Source organism: Artibeus jamaicensis, unplaced genomic scaffold, assembly GCF_021234435.1.
Source record: "Artibeus jamaicensis isolate MK-2021 breed Jamaican fruit bat unplaced genomic scaffold, CSHL_Jam_final contig_402, whole genome shotgun sequence".
Lineage (NCBI taxonomy): Eukaryota > Metazoa > Chordata > Mammalia > Chiroptera > Phyllostomidae > Artibeus > Artibeus jamaicensis.
The window spans coordinates 15,530,931-15,545,900 of record NW_026521818.1 but is presented as its reverse complement, the minus strand read 5'-3'; the positions used below and the strand labels follow the sequence as shown (position 1 = coordinate 15,545,900).

Here is a 14,970-nt window from a genome sequence, read left to right as displayed (position 1 = left end):
GAAGCCGTCATTATTCATGCATGCATATTCCAGTCTACTCTTATTGGCTGCCAGGTTACATTGATGTCTTACCAACCATTCTCACTGTATTAACAGTGGATGGAATTTTTCTGGACAGACCTCATATATTTATGTGATTTAAGGAGACAATGAACATCTCCTGATAAGTTGTTTATAGTTTGTTACTTTTAACAATTTTCTAATGGACATTAAGGGTCTGTTAGAAGCTGCTTTATATTTTATGGGACAAGACTCCTATGTCTATGTCATATGTGGCCACGACTCTACCAACTTTAATACTACTTCTAGTACATAAGGTATCCTTCAGCAATTGCTAATTTACAGGTCTCCAAATTTTGATGGAGTGGCTTAAATATTTTTCTGTCAAAAGTCAGGACTAAGGTATTATATTAAATAGCCTAGATTAAGATTTTTTAACAACCTTCTCTCATTCATGAAGAGGATGGCAGAGTAAGGAAGGATTTTAGGGTATGTGGAAATAAGGAAAACTTAATTGTAAAACACTTGGCCATTTTCTTCTCAATGAACTTTCATGTATTCATGGATCAGGTGAATGAAATGTAAACTTTATAGCAATATAAATCTATAAAATTATTTTTGTCTGTGCTCTTCTAAGATAAACTTCTAAAAATTAATTAAACTAGTAATTTGAACGTAATTTGGCAGATATTTAGAGATTTTGAGTGATTTTTAAGACTTGAAATTAAAAAATTGTTAACATTTTTGCAAATATTTTTGGAGCTCATCAGACATACTGAGCATGTTTAGTGGTTTACAAAGTAATACTCTCTTTTTTTTCATTATTTTTAAATGTTTAGTTAATTCCATGTACCATGAAACTTCCAGAAAGACAGCCAGAGTTTTTCTTTTACTATTCTTTACTGGGAAATGATGTTACAAATGAACCCTTCAGTGATTTGATCAACCCAAACTTTGAGCCAGAAAGAGCATCTGTTCGAATACGAAGCAGTGTAGAAATTCTTCGTGTTTACCTGGCCCTTCAGTCTAAACTACAGGTGAGTACTGCAGAAAATTGTTTCTTTTTATTAGAGATGATATTTTTAAGCATTAGAAAGGTACCTAAACCATCTTACCTACTGGAGCTCATTTTTTCTGCCACATCTTTTATTAATGTTTTAGGAATTGTCCTGATTTGTAAAGTAATGGCATAATAGTTACTTCAGAATTCTAAGAGATTTACCTCCTTCCTAGTTAATTGTGAAAAGAGATATGTCACTTATCAGTCCTTTGTAATAAAAAATTATACTTGACACTTAAAGCTGTGAGCACAGGGAATATTTTGTTACTGTTGGTGGAGATAGCTGAAAGCACAAAGATCCCACTTAGATAGAATTCAGAATTTATACTCCTCATTGCTATTAAAGCAAGAGAGCCCTGACCAGTCAGGCTTAGTTGGTTGGGCGTCACCCGCAAAGCAAAGGGTTCCCGGTTTGATTCTCAGCTGGGGCACATGCCTGGGTTGCGGGTTTACCCCCATGTCAGGGCATGTGCAGGTGGTAGCCAGCCAATGATGTTTTTCTCCCTTTCTTTCTCCCACCCTTTCCTGTCTCTAATAAATAAATGAATATATATTTTTTAAAGCAAAGAGATAACATAACTTTCTAAAACCTGCCCTTGAATGGGTGTTTTTATAAACTAATTTCAAAGTGGACTACCAAAGTGAAGCTTATCTGGTGAAAATTACTGTTCTATTTTTATTACAATTGCTTTAAATTAAGCTAAAAGGGGATAGTCATCTATAGGATGTGGTAGTCATTTATTTATAGTGAAGTGATCAGGCTTGTGTTTTGGGTGGGAGGTAAGAAGAGGCATTAAGGAATTTTAGTAGAACTAAATTTTAGAGGTGACTGTGCTAAATCCAGGATATTTAGAAAGCTGAAGGCTATATGAAATGATAAGATGCAGAGAAAAGCCACCTTTAATTTTATTCTGTATTTGATCAGTCCTTACCTAAGTACTGACTTGTTTGATTCTCAAGAACATTTAAGTCATAAAAATTCCTTTTCTCCAGCCCATTATAATCATCACACCTACTAACATTAAGACTAAGTTACAGATATTGCTGACGTTAGAACTAAAAATATTTTCATGTTGTGATTGCTTATTGTTTCTTTGAGTGGTAAGTTTGCCATGGCTTCAATACAGTAAGGGAAAAGAATAGTTATATAGCATGTATGTACTTGGCATTTCCTTTTCGTTGTTGCAAAAGGTGGTAATGTCGAAGTTTTGCTTAGCTGTCAGTGATGAACAGTACATTCCATCTCAGGGGTATTCTCCTTTACCTTTTTCTGTGAAGCATTTTTTTATAAATAAACTCTGAAAAGCAAGAAAAGAGAATGAAACACAATTTGAGGTTCTTTCATTTCTAAATATAGCTGGGTCTACTAACTTAACTTTTTAGAGATGTATTTAAGTTAGGATTGAACTAGAAATAAAAAAGAACTGTTCAAGTGTTTGTTTTCTATTTAAATTCATGTATATGATACAATTTGCATATATAAAATAGCTTAGTAAAATATTAAAGTAACCATAGTTCACCAAAGAGATGGGGGAAAAAGGGTGCACCATATATTATACAGTACTGAAAGAAAAAATGAAAAAGAAGTGATAGCTTTATTATGGAATTCTTTCTTGATAAACGTGCCTAATGAGCTGTTTTAACAATCACATCAGAATGTATTACGGAATCACTGCAGGTCAGTAAGATAATCTGCATTATACTTGCCTTCTATGGAACACAAGTTTTTGTTAAGTTTTATAACTTTAAAAGTTTAGGAGGAAGAAGGAAATATAAAACCTTCTCTTGATTTCCCTGTCATATTAGATCCATCTCTGCTGTGGAGACCAGTCACTTGGAAGTACAGAAATACCCTTGACAGGATTACTGAAAAAGGGTAGTACAGAAATCAACCAGCACCCAGTCACAGTTGAGGGTGCTTTTACCCTTGACCCTCCCAACCGAGCCAAACAAAAGCTTGCACCCATTCCTGTGGAGCTGGCCCCAACTCTGGGAGTGTCTGTGGCTCTGCAGAGAGAAGGCATAGATGCACAGGCAAGTAGTGACCCCCCTTCCCCTACTGCAGCTTCTCTGGTTTTACTCATGATTCTTCACAGAAGTTGAACTTCGGAAGAGTTACTTAGCATGAGAAAGTGTTTATGATATATTACTGTTAATTAGTAGCCTACTTCATGTGATACCTCTGTTCTGAAAAGACATTTCTGAAAAGTGCTGTGGTTTTCACTGCTACGGTTTATAAGTGACTATGCAAAGCTTTTAGGTACAGTCTTCTCATGTGGTAGAAATCACCCCCCCCCCCCCACTCATAGTCACTGACTATGGCAGAAAAGGAGCTCCAGCAAAAGAGAACATTTTTTAGACCTAGTTTCTTGGATGGGTTTTTCTGCATGAATGGGTTTTTTGGGGGGGAGACTCACCTGAGCTAAGATGAGCTTCTTGGTTCATTAGTGCTTTATAGTTCCCATGCTTTCTTGAGGCAACGGAGATTGTCATTTATTTGAACATACACGGTTTGTTATTGTATATACTGTATCCCCAAATCAACTTCATCCTGTTCTTTTAAAGAATTGATCTTTATATAGCTTATGAATTAAAGATACAAAAACTGAAGTGAGAGTTTTAAGAAATATATGTATATTTTTTAGAAGGTAGTAGACCAAAGGAGAGGAAGAAAATCATACTAGACATTGGTGTGTATATTTTTTTAAAGGATTATAGACCTTGGTATGAATAACCATTACCAGGGGTACCTATCCCTGACTTCTTTTATCCGATGTTCCCTCTAACCCATTAGGATGCATTTTGTTAGGTAGCTCTGGATATATTTCCTTCTTGTTCATCTTCCTTTTTCTGGTCCTAGATGCTATAAGAAAATTTGCAAATTATGAAGAAAAATAGACTAGGAATATCCAGACTGGGAAAGGAAGCTTATATTTTAAAAAGTCAACGTCAAGTTTTTTGCTTAATTGTGAAGGAAAGTTCTTTGCAAATTATACTTTATTTAAAAATTGTTTTTAGTCTTTAATTGAGTTAAAAACCCAGAATGAACATGAGCCACAGCATTCAAAGAAGAGAGTTTTAACCCCCATAAAGGAGAAACTCACTGAGCCAAAATCACCAAGTGTGTCCCCTGTTACACCTCATGACCAGTCACCTCCAACCAAAGATGATGCAACAGAAAGTGAAGTGGAAAGCTTACAATATGATAAGGACGCAAAACCAAATCCAAAGGGTAAGATTTTGTTGTTAACAGATCTTTTAGGTATAGCCTTTGCAGCCATCAAATAAATGACTGTGAGTCTTTTCATGGGATCTAAGTAAAAATTGAGTCTTTTAAAGAACCAATAATGTGCAGAAGTGTAAAAAAATAACTGTAAAGTAATTGTAATCTATTTAACTTCATTATAGAACTTGCAAAATGGTAAGAACATTTTTCTTTTTACTTTTGTACTAGAAATAGCAGCCTCTTCAAAAGAAATTAAAGAATATAGGAGAAAAAATACAATAAAGATTAAATTTAAAAAAGAATATACAAGGGTTCCTAGAACACTCACCTAGTGGACGACCAAAAAACGAAGACCCCGAAATTATCTTCTAGAGGGTGGGCCCCTTGTAGTACAGGCTCCCCCACTCAGTGAGTGTTCTAGGAACCCCTCTGTATCAGTGTCTGCACCAGCTGCTGTTGTTGTGAGAGGTTACATTTGGCTTCAGTGATTTTTTTTTTATTCTTTCAAGTGCTTGCCCATTTCATTGGGCAAGTGTGCCTGCCCATACTACACTGAGTGCCCAGCAATTTTTGATCAAAAATAGCTTAACCCTCATGCCCCACCCTCCTGATTAACCTATTGTCATCTGGAGCAACTGTTTTTTGTTTCCCTGGATGAAAAAGCCTTCAAAGGGAAACATTTTGCTGATGTGGAAGAGGTGAAACAAAAAAATGGCAGAAGCGCAAAAACTATTTTGAGCAGTAGAAAAAAACATATTGATAGGTGTATTGCATCAAATGGAGAGTACTTTAAAGGTGACTGAAGTTTAAACATGTAAGAATAAATATACAGTTTTTTAATAAATCAATTCTGGTTCTTTCAGATAGAGTTTTAACTAGTAAATTCTTAAATATCTTGAATACATTGGATTTTTAAAAGGGTTACTGTTTCTTACAGTAAACGCATACTAATCATTTTTGATCCTAAAAAGAGTCTGTGAATGCATATTTATCTGGCTTTAGAGAGTTTTCCAACTGTCACAAAAGGGCCTACTGTTACATTTAGCAGTATAAGTAACTGGAGTAGTGGTGGGTGAGGAGTTAGGGATGTGGGTGCAATTACAGCTTTGCCACCGAGCTGCTTTATATGACTGAGACGCTCACTGAACATCTCTGGTCTGCATCAGGGTTGGACCAGCTGGCTCTGTTTTTTAAAGTTTTAGCTTTTCATTAGACTATGTCATATGTACCTAAATTAACCAAAACTACTTTTTAAAAAGTATTGTAATCATACTTGCACTAAGTTTCAAACATAACCCTTAATGCTAAGTTCTGTTCAGCTGCCTTTGGGATCAGTCAGCTGTCACACATAACTGCGTCGGTACAGTATGCTTTCATTTTTGCAGTACAGGGTAAGAATATGGTCTTTTTTATACACAGTTCTATAGTGAGAATGAGAGTTTGCATAATTTGGGACCAGTCACTTTTAAGGTGTTCATGCCTTATTTCGTATGTTTATAAAACCAAATGGTGAAATTCCTTACTTGAAGGTAAAGGGGATATCTTTAAATTATTTGGATAACTTAAGAAAAACTTAGCAGATAAATTATTTAAAGAAACATTTTTGCATTCATTTCAGCCATCAGTTCTGTACCGGCCTCACTGGCCCAGCCAGCAACTACGTCCAATGCTCCAGAAACAGCCTCGGGCCAGAAGATAGCGGTTCCAGCAACATCGCATCATTTCTGCTTCTCCATAGACTTAAGGAGTGTCCACGACTTGGAAGTTGGATTTCCGATCAACTGTATATTAAGGTGTGATGTGATTTTGTTTCAAAGTATTATTTTCTGAGGAGGAATGCCTTTACTCTTTTCGGGAAGTTGCAGAGACAGAAATGTCACCAAAGAGGTTACAGCACTTACTGAGTTAGTATACTAAAAGAGGGTAAGGCTGTGTCCTAATGATTTCAAACTTAAGCCAGGCTGGTATTGGTGAATGAGAGGTAACAGTCTTAACTGTTCCAGTGAAATAATTGTAAGTATTGATAATAATTAATGGTCCTATTTAAAATGTGACTCTTGAACTTAAAATGTGTTCCTGGAAATGATGCTACAGGTCAGAATAATGGAAAGTATCTGATTTTTCTGTAGAAACAGTTTTATGAGGGGAGGTTATATTCCCAAAACCTACATTTTATAGCTGTGACTCTAAAAACCAAACTTAATGAACTGTAAGTGGAATGTGTCCACACTCTCCAATATAAAAAATTGAAATACATATTTCATTCAGTTACATGGCTTTATACACTGGTTTATTTTTAGTAATATATTTTCATAGATGTTTGTGGCTGAGATAGAAATTAACTATAATACAATAATGTGTTTTAGTTGGAGTATTTGGTTTCTTCTCATAAATTTCTTTGGAGCAGGCAGCAGCATTTGTACTCAGGTTGTTGGTCTCTGTGTGGTTGAAGGGAGTGAATTTTCCTGTCACCTTGGATCACCATTCCCGGGTGTCAGTGGCTGCGTGTTGCTTCCTCCTGTTATTTGAAGCTTGCTTGCTTTTCAGATGCATAAATCAACTCATACCTAGATCTAATTTTTCAATTCTTTGATTTTTTTACGAAGTTGTTTCCAAAATCTCCCAAGCTTTAATGTGAGTAATGGACAGAATCAAAGAGACCTGGCACAGTGTGGTTGTGAATTCATAGAATGGAAGTCTTTCCATTGCAGCTTAGGTTCTGCATTTTACCTCATGTCGGAGGCTGAGAGTCATTGCTAAAATGTTGTTTTTACTTAACTATTGAAGGCTAGAAAAGTTTCCTCATACAACTATAGTTTTCCTCCAAGGTTATGTAACATCTCTTCAAATTCTTTTTAGAAACAGAATTATTATTCTTTACCTCAGGTTTTTTTGGGGGGGCAGTCTGTTCTCCCCCCAAATGGACTAACCCCACCATAGTTCAAGTCTGTGGGTTGTACAAATAAGTTCTTCATTTTCCATACTATTCTTAACCTCCCCCTGTCTATTCTGTACCTATCATTAATGCTTCTCATTCCCTGTACCTTTTCCCTCATTTTCTCCCTTCCCCACTGATAACTCTCCATGTGATCTCCATTTCTCTGATTTCGTTCTTGTTCTAGTTGTTTGCTTAATGTTTTTTTTAGATTTAGTTGTTGATAGTTGCCAGTTTGTTGTCATTTTATTGTTCATATTTTTGATCATCTTTATCTTAGATAGGTCCCTTTAACATTTCATATAATAAGGGCTGGGTGATAATGAACTCCTTTAACTTGACCTTATCTGGGAAGCACTCTGTCTGCCCTTCCATTCTAAATGAAAGCTTTACTGGATAGAGTCATCTCGGATGTAGGTTCTTTCCTTTCATGACTTGGAATACTTCTTTCCAGCCGCTTCTTGCCTGTAAGGTCTCTTTTTTTTTTTTCCTGTAAGGTCTCTTGAAGAATCAGCTGACAATCTTATGGGTACTCCTTTGTAGGTAACTGTCTCCTTTCCTCTTGCTGCTTTTAAGATTCTCTCCTTATTTTTGAACTTGGGTAACATAATTGTGATGTGCCTTGGTGTGTGCTTCCTTGGATCTAACTTCTTTGGGACTCTGAATTTCCTGGACTTCCTGGAAGTCTGTTTCCTTTGCCAGATTAGGGAAGTTCTCCATTATTTTTTTTCTACTAGGTTTTCAATTTTTTGCTCTTCCTCTTCTCCTTGTGGTACCCCTATGACTTGGATGTTGGAACATTTAAAGTTGCCCTGGGGTTCCTAAGCCTCTCCTCACTTTAAATTCTTATTTCTTCATTCTATTCTGGTTGAGTGTTTATTTCTTCCTTCTGGTCCAAACTGTTGATTTGAATCCCTGTTTCCTACCCGTTACTTTTGGTTCCCTGTACATTTTCCTTTATTTCCCTTTGCATAATCTTAATTTCTTCCTCTCTTTTGCATTTGTACTCAACCATTTCTGTGCGCATCCTGATCCACCAGTGTTTTGAACTGTGCATCTGATAGGTTGGCTCTCTTCATTACTTAGCTCCAAAAACAGAACTTAGATCTGTTCTTTCATTTGGGCCATACTTTTCTTTTGTCTCAGCACACCTGTTATGTAGTAAGGGGCGAAGCCTTAGGTATTTGCCGGGGTGGGGGAAACCCACATTGCTGCATTGTGGTTCTATGTGTGAGTGAGGGGCCAGGAAGGGAACAGTGCCACTTGCTGGGCTCTCGGTTTGCTTTCTGTCACTTCCCCTGCTACTTGGAAGCAAACTGGGCCCTTCTGGTACAGATTCCTTGGTGGGTGGGTTTGTGTACATTCCAGGACCCTGTGGGTCTCTCCAATTAACTCTCCTATGAGGCTGGGAGTTTCTCCTGCTGCCACAACCCCCATAGGTTTTGTCAGTCAGAGGTTTTAAGGCTTTATTTCCCTGTGCTGGAACCCTGGGTTGCTTGGTATGTCATATTCCTTAGTAGTTCCTCCCAGTTTATCCTCACGCAAATGTGGGACTGCCCGGTCCTCCAGCTACTGTCTTGCCTTGAGTCCTCTCTGCCTCTCCTGCCAGTCTGGATGAATGTTTCTTTTTTAACTCCTTGGTTGTCGGACTTCCATACAGGTTTGTTTTCTGGCATTTTGGGTTATTTTTTGTTTTTAAATTTGTTGTTGTCCTCCTTTTGGTTGTTCAAGGAGGCAAAGTGTTTCTAACTAGGCCACCATCTTGGCAAGAATTACAATATGTTTTTTCCATATTGTAATTTTTTTAACAGTATAAATTCTATAAACACTAAGATTTGGTTTCTCTGAAATTCTAGGTACTCGTATCCATTTTTTGGAAGTGCAGCTCCTATTATGACTAATCCTCCTGTAGAAGTTCGGAAAAACATGGAAGTTTTTCTTCCCCAATCATACTGTGCATTTGATTTTGCGACTATGCCTCATCAGCTGCAAGATACCTTCTTAAGGTAATGTATATAGTACACTGTGTATATGACACTATTAATATCTTCTCAAGGCAACTCTTGAAAAGTTTGTTTTATAAAGAAGAGGGATTCCTGTAGGCTTAAATCCATAGCAGTTTATGCATTTGAGAATCTAGAAACAAATACACAATGTCTGTGACATTTATTCTTTGCTACAGAGTTTTTTGTTGTTATGAAGGCTCTTTTCAGATCTTCATATCTTATTTGCCTAAGTTTAGATAGTAGAACTTGTTAAAACAGCCTACAAGTAGTATAGGAACTTGGATAAGTAGTCTTGCCTTTTCCTAATATATGCAGAGATAAGTAGAACTCTTTAGTTTTTATTACTGATTCACTGAATGACTATAGTGTATTATTTTCTTTTTCATTTTTATCTATGTAAAATGGAGGTGTTAATTCAGCTACCTGAAATAGATTTGTGAAGAAAAATGAGATCTGTGAAATGTCATTTTACTTTATCATAGTATCAAAATTCAAATTTTTATAATATTTTAAAAGGAAGAGTGAAAGGTAGCTGAAACTTAACCATTTGTGGAAATGATAGTGTTTGGAGGCTGTCTTTATTGCAAGGAAAGAGGTGTAGATGTAATGGAATTTTCTGTTATCTATGGAATTGAGCTTTTACATTCCAGGTAACAAATATATCTTTGACTACATTAATGGAATCCAAAGATTTTAGTCCAAAAAACTTAGAGTTGATAGGTATGAATATGTTTCTCTCTTTCTCAGGATTCCATTGCTGATTGAATTATGGCACAAGGATAAAATGAGTAAAGATTTGCTTCTGGGAATCGCCAGAATCCAGCTTTCTAACATCTTGTCTGCAGAAAAAACTCGCTTTTTAGGTTCTAATGGTGAACAGTGTTGGCGTCAGACTCACAGTGAAAGTGTGCCTATTATAGCAGCACAAGGGTAATGATGCATTTTGCAAATGGTCTTCTCTTTTTATTCTGATTAACTAGCTACAACCTTATCTTTTCGTAACATTTTTTGACTGATCTTTCTCTTTTGACTCGTGGGAACTATATCCTGGTTTGTTGTTTAGCTTTCTAATACCCATTATACCCTCACAAAGTGAAGAATTTATTCTTATATAATACTATAATATTTACTCGGACTGTTGAATATATTTTCTTTTTTATTGCCTGTTGGCAATTTTAAATTCAGGATCTTTTTATTTAGTAATTCAAGGTCAAGTTTATCCTGCATTCTTACATAATTTTGCATTGGGCATGACTGTTTCTCTTCTTAAAAAATATTTCAACTTTTACCTCATTACTGAAGTCTGAGAATGTTACAGATGTTTGCCCCTTAAAAAAAATTGTGTTTTTGGCCCTGAAATTCATTGCCAGAGTGAAAAGCTGGAGTTCACATATTTCAGACAAAATAATATATTTGTTGAGTGATCTTTAAAACTTAAACAGTAGAAATTTAAATTGTTTGGCACTATGTATGACATGTCTGTATTTTTAAGGCATAGTAAGAAGGTATAAGGAAATCAGGCTCAGTAAAAAGCGGAGATCTAAAAAGTTACGTTGAAATTTCTTCCTGTACCCTTTCCCATCAGTAGCCACTTCCAGAGAGTGGTGAGTTAGTTGGTAACACTTTCATTCACTCGGAAGATCGGGAATGAGTGTTTTGAGAATCAGATACTCTAGGCAACTGAAAATTCTCTTAACTCCTGCTGTTGAAAATCTCTTAAAAATTAGCACTTTTTATCATATGTAGAATACAATGAAAATAATCAAATCCTTACTATTTGAAGTTATTTTAATGTTGATTGTTATAAATATTAACTTTTATTGCCCTGCTCTATAGACTAAGAAATTTTAGATTTACCTAAGTGAAAACTTCATATGTGGTAGGGCTTCAGTAAACTTTTCAAGTTTCTTCTAAAATCTATGAGATTAGAAGAAAATGTAAAAGTTGATTAAGTTCTAACTGTGATAGAACTGTGTGTGATACATTGACTGAAGTTTTGTCTAACCCAGGGTTTCTGGAATATATTTGATTTAGACTAAGCCATGTGTTTGTTTGTTTGTTTATTTGTATTTGCTCAGTTCTATTTTCCTCCAACATTTTGTCTTGTTTTTATTTAATGATAAATGCTACATGTAGTTCTATGCTACAGAGAGATACTCATACTGATAAAAATAACATAGTTATTCTGCTTCTAGAAATTATCCTGAGTCAGTGCTCATACCTAACAGAAGATTTATGTACAAGTATATTCAACCTCAGAAAAGTAAAAGAGTAATAATAACAACTTCAAAAATCCTATGTATATTCAAGAATAAAGGAATTAAGTTTATTAAACACATAAATTTTTTAGTATGTGTTACAGGCATTGAAATTATATTTTAAATTAATATTTATGACAAAAGAAAATGCTCTTGATGTAAACAGGAAAAAAGGACAAAACTGTCCTACTATGTACATGTACATAGTACATATACCTATAAACAAAACAAAGAAATTTTAGCAGTAATAACTTGTGGGCAGTGAGATTTTAAATTGCTCTTGTATTTTATACTTTTTGTTTTTTTCAAGCAACCTACAGTATCTCTTTTTATGGTAAACAGAGGTGTGTACTTAATAAGGTGTTTGTGATCAAATAAAATCAAGTGGAAGTTTTTGAAGCTTATAAAACTGCTGCGGTTTCAGCAGCAAGTGTCAGATGCAGGAAATGTTGTCTATTCAATACCATAGCATTGGGTACATAAGAGAAAAAATATAAAAATGTTTCCATGAATTTTAATGTATTTTTTATTTCATTTGTAGGTCAAATAACAGGATAATAAGTCTTTCTTATACAATGACTCTAGAAGATTACGGACTAGTAAAAACACGTGAGATTTTTGTCTCTGATTCATCTCAGGTACCTATCATTGCATGTTATCAAGTCACTCTTTAAAATGGACCTAATGTGCTATGTGAGTGAGTGTATTTATTTCAACGTGCTTTTTTTTTTATTCCCATGTTAGGGGTTAGCTGCCGTGCAGCAGAAGCCACCTTCTCTTCCCCCTGCACCTTGTCCTTCGGAAATCCAGACAGAGCCTCGTGAAACCTTAGAATACAAGGCAGCACTTGAGCTAGAAATGTGGAAAGAGATGCAAGAAGACATTTTTGAAAATCAGGTTACTTTCTAAATGTTACTTTAAAACTCTTATTTTCTCTGCTTAGTCAAGCCTACATGGTGAAGGAAAAATGTTCTGTGTTCCATGGGTCCCCATCTAGTCCCTTTGTATGTCAAGAATACCTTACTTGTAAAGAAAAATCGAGGATAAAATATTCTAAATGTGATGGAGTGGCAGAAGCCATTCAGAAGATTTCCCCTAAACTTTGTCTTAGGCAAAATTAGGACTGAAGATTAGAGTTCAGAGATTGAGAACATGGAGCTTTCTTTAAATTTCAGGTCCTCATTTAGTGTGCCCTCCTAGAACTTGGAATCATGAGAGTGAGAGAGAGAGAAAAACATTGATCTTTGCCTCTTAAACACTCCTGACCGGGGACCGAACCCTCAGCCTTTTGGTTTATAGGACAATACTCCAACCAACTGAGCCACACCGGCCAGAGCAGTGATCACTTAATTTTTAACTGAGAACAACTGATTTGTTTACTTGAAGTATTTAGGTTTTTTCCTGAATTTATTTTTCTTCCTTTTGTAGCTGAAACAGAAAGAACTGGCTCATATGCAAGCTCTTGCAGAAGAATGGAAGAAAAGGGACCGGGAGAGAGAATCACTAGTAAAGAAAAAGGTAGTTATCTTGTATAGAAATTGAAGGAGGAGAGAAAGAATGTTAATTATAGTGCCTTGTATATATATATATATTTTTTAATATATTTTATTGATTATGTCATTATGGTTGTCCCATTTCCCCCCCTGTGCACCCCCTTTCCCCACATTTCCCCCCTTTAGTTCATGTCCATGTGTCACAAGTTCTTTAGCTTCTACATTTCCTATACTATTCTTGCCCTCCCCCTGCCTATTTTTTATCTACTGTCTCTGCTACTTATTTTCTGTATCTTCTCCCCCCTTCTCCTCCTCCCACTCCCCTGTTGCTAACCCTTCATGTGATCTCCATTTCTGTGGCTCTGCTCCTGATCTAACTGTCCTCTTAGTTTGCTTTCGTTTTAAGTCTGGTCGTTAATAACTGTGAGTTTGCTGTCCTTTCACTGTTCATATTTTTTATCTTCTTTTTCTTAGATTTTAACATTTCATATAATAAGGGCTTGGTGATAATGAACTCTTTGAACTTGACCTTATCTCAGAGGTGCTTTATCTGCCCTTCCATTCTAAATGAAAGCTTTGCTGGATAGAGTAATCTTGGATGTAGGTCTTTGGATTTCATGACTTGGAATACTTCTTTCCAGCCCCTTCTTGCCTGTAAGGTCTCTTTTAAGAAATCAGCTGACATTCTGATGGGAACTCCTTTGTAGGTGACTGTCCTCTTATCTCTTGCTGCTTCTAGAATTCTCTCCTTCATATTAATCTTGGCTAATGTAATTATGATGTGCCTTGGTGTGTTCCTTTTTGGATCCAGCTTCTTTGGGACTCTGAGCTTTCTGGACTTCCTGGAAATCTATTTCCTTTGCCAGATTGGGGAAGTTCTCCTTTATTATTTGTTCATATAAGGTTTCCACTTGTTGCTCTTTCTCTTCGCCTTCTAGTACCCCTATAATTCAGATGTTGGAGTGTTTAAAGATATTCTGGAGATTCCCAAGCCTCTCCTCATTTTTTTGAATTCTTGTTTCTTCATCCTTTTCTGTTTGGTTATTTCTTTCTTCTTTCTGGTCCACTCCATTGATTTGAGTCCCAGTTTTGTTTTCACCACTATTGGTTCCCTGTGCATTTCCCTTCATTTCACTTAGCGTAGCCTTTATTTTTTCATCTAATTTATGACTAAAATCAACCAGTTCTGTGAGCATCCTGATCACCAGTGTTTTGAACTGAGTATCTGACAGGTTGGCTATCTCTTGGTTGCTTAAAAGTATTGGCTCTGGGGCTGTGATTTATTCTTCAGGTTTGAGCCATAATTTTTTGGTCCGGTCACACCTGTTATGTGACCGGAGCTTTAGGTGTTCACCAGGGCCAGGCACCCCGGTGGCTGGGTTGTGACTCCGTATGTGGGGGCGGGGTCAGAGAGGGAGCAGTGGCGTTTGTTGGGCTCTCTCTTGGATTTCGGTCCCCTCTACTGCTTCCCACAAGCAAATTGGGCCCTTCTGGTGCTGGTTCCCGGGTGTGTGTGTAGGCCTGTGTACATCCTAGGACCCTGTGGGTCTCCCCAACAAACTCTCCTTTGAGGCTGGTAGCCTCTCCCGGCACCTCAACCCCCTAAAGGTTTTCCAATCAGTGCTTTTAGGCTTTATTTCCCATCGCTGGGGCCCTGGGTTGCCCGGTCTGTCTCACTGCCCATTTTTTTGCCTGGTTTATCTGTGCACGAATGTGTGTCTGCGGTCAGCTGGCCACCTAGTGAGCCTTACTGGGTTTTTGTCCCACACTTACCCGGTCTGCTAACCACCGCCTTTTCCTGCCGGGACCCTTCTTCTCGAGCCACCAACTCCACCCTTCTTACCTGTCTGGCTGAATGGTTCATTGTTGTCGGATTCAGTACAGTTCAGTCTTCTGTCTGTTTTGGTTTGTTTTTGTTTCTAAATCTTTGTTGTCCTTAAATTTGGTTGTGCAAGGAGGTACAGTGTTTATACCTATGCCTCCATCTTGGCA

At 36.7% G+C, this 14,970-nt stretch overlaps 1 protein-coding gene across 3 annotated transcripts in view; it reads left to right on the top strand.

The window, feature by feature from the left end:
* The window catches only part of CEP120 (centrosomal protein 120), a 75,367-nt gene that overhangs the window by 28,645 nt on the left and 31,752 nt on the right, over nucleotides 1-14,970 (top strand). For all 3 annotated transcript variants that reach the window (XM_053665299.1, XM_053665300.1, XM_053665298.1), the window contains 9 exons: nucleotides 840-1,037; nucleotides 2,867-3,094; nucleotides 4,079-4,292; nucleotides 5,905-6,079; nucleotides 9,078-9,227; nucleotides 9,975-10,157; nucleotides 12,027-12,123; nucleotides 12,230-12,382; nucleotides 12,914-13,003. In XM_053665299.1, the coding sequence (XP_053521274.1) occupies nucleotides 840-1,037; nucleotides 2,867-3,094; nucleotides 4,079-4,292; nucleotides 5,905-6,079; nucleotides 9,078-9,227; nucleotides 9,975-10,157; nucleotides 12,027-12,123; nucleotides 12,230-12,382; nucleotides 12,914-13,003 (1,488 nt within the window). The remainder of the gene's footprint in view (nucleotides 1-839; nucleotides 1,038-2,866; nucleotides 3,095-4,078; nucleotides 4,293-5,904; nucleotides 6,080-9,077; nucleotides 9,228-9,974; nucleotides 10,158-12,026; nucleotides 12,124-12,229; nucleotides 12,383-12,913; nucleotides 13,004-14,970) is intronic.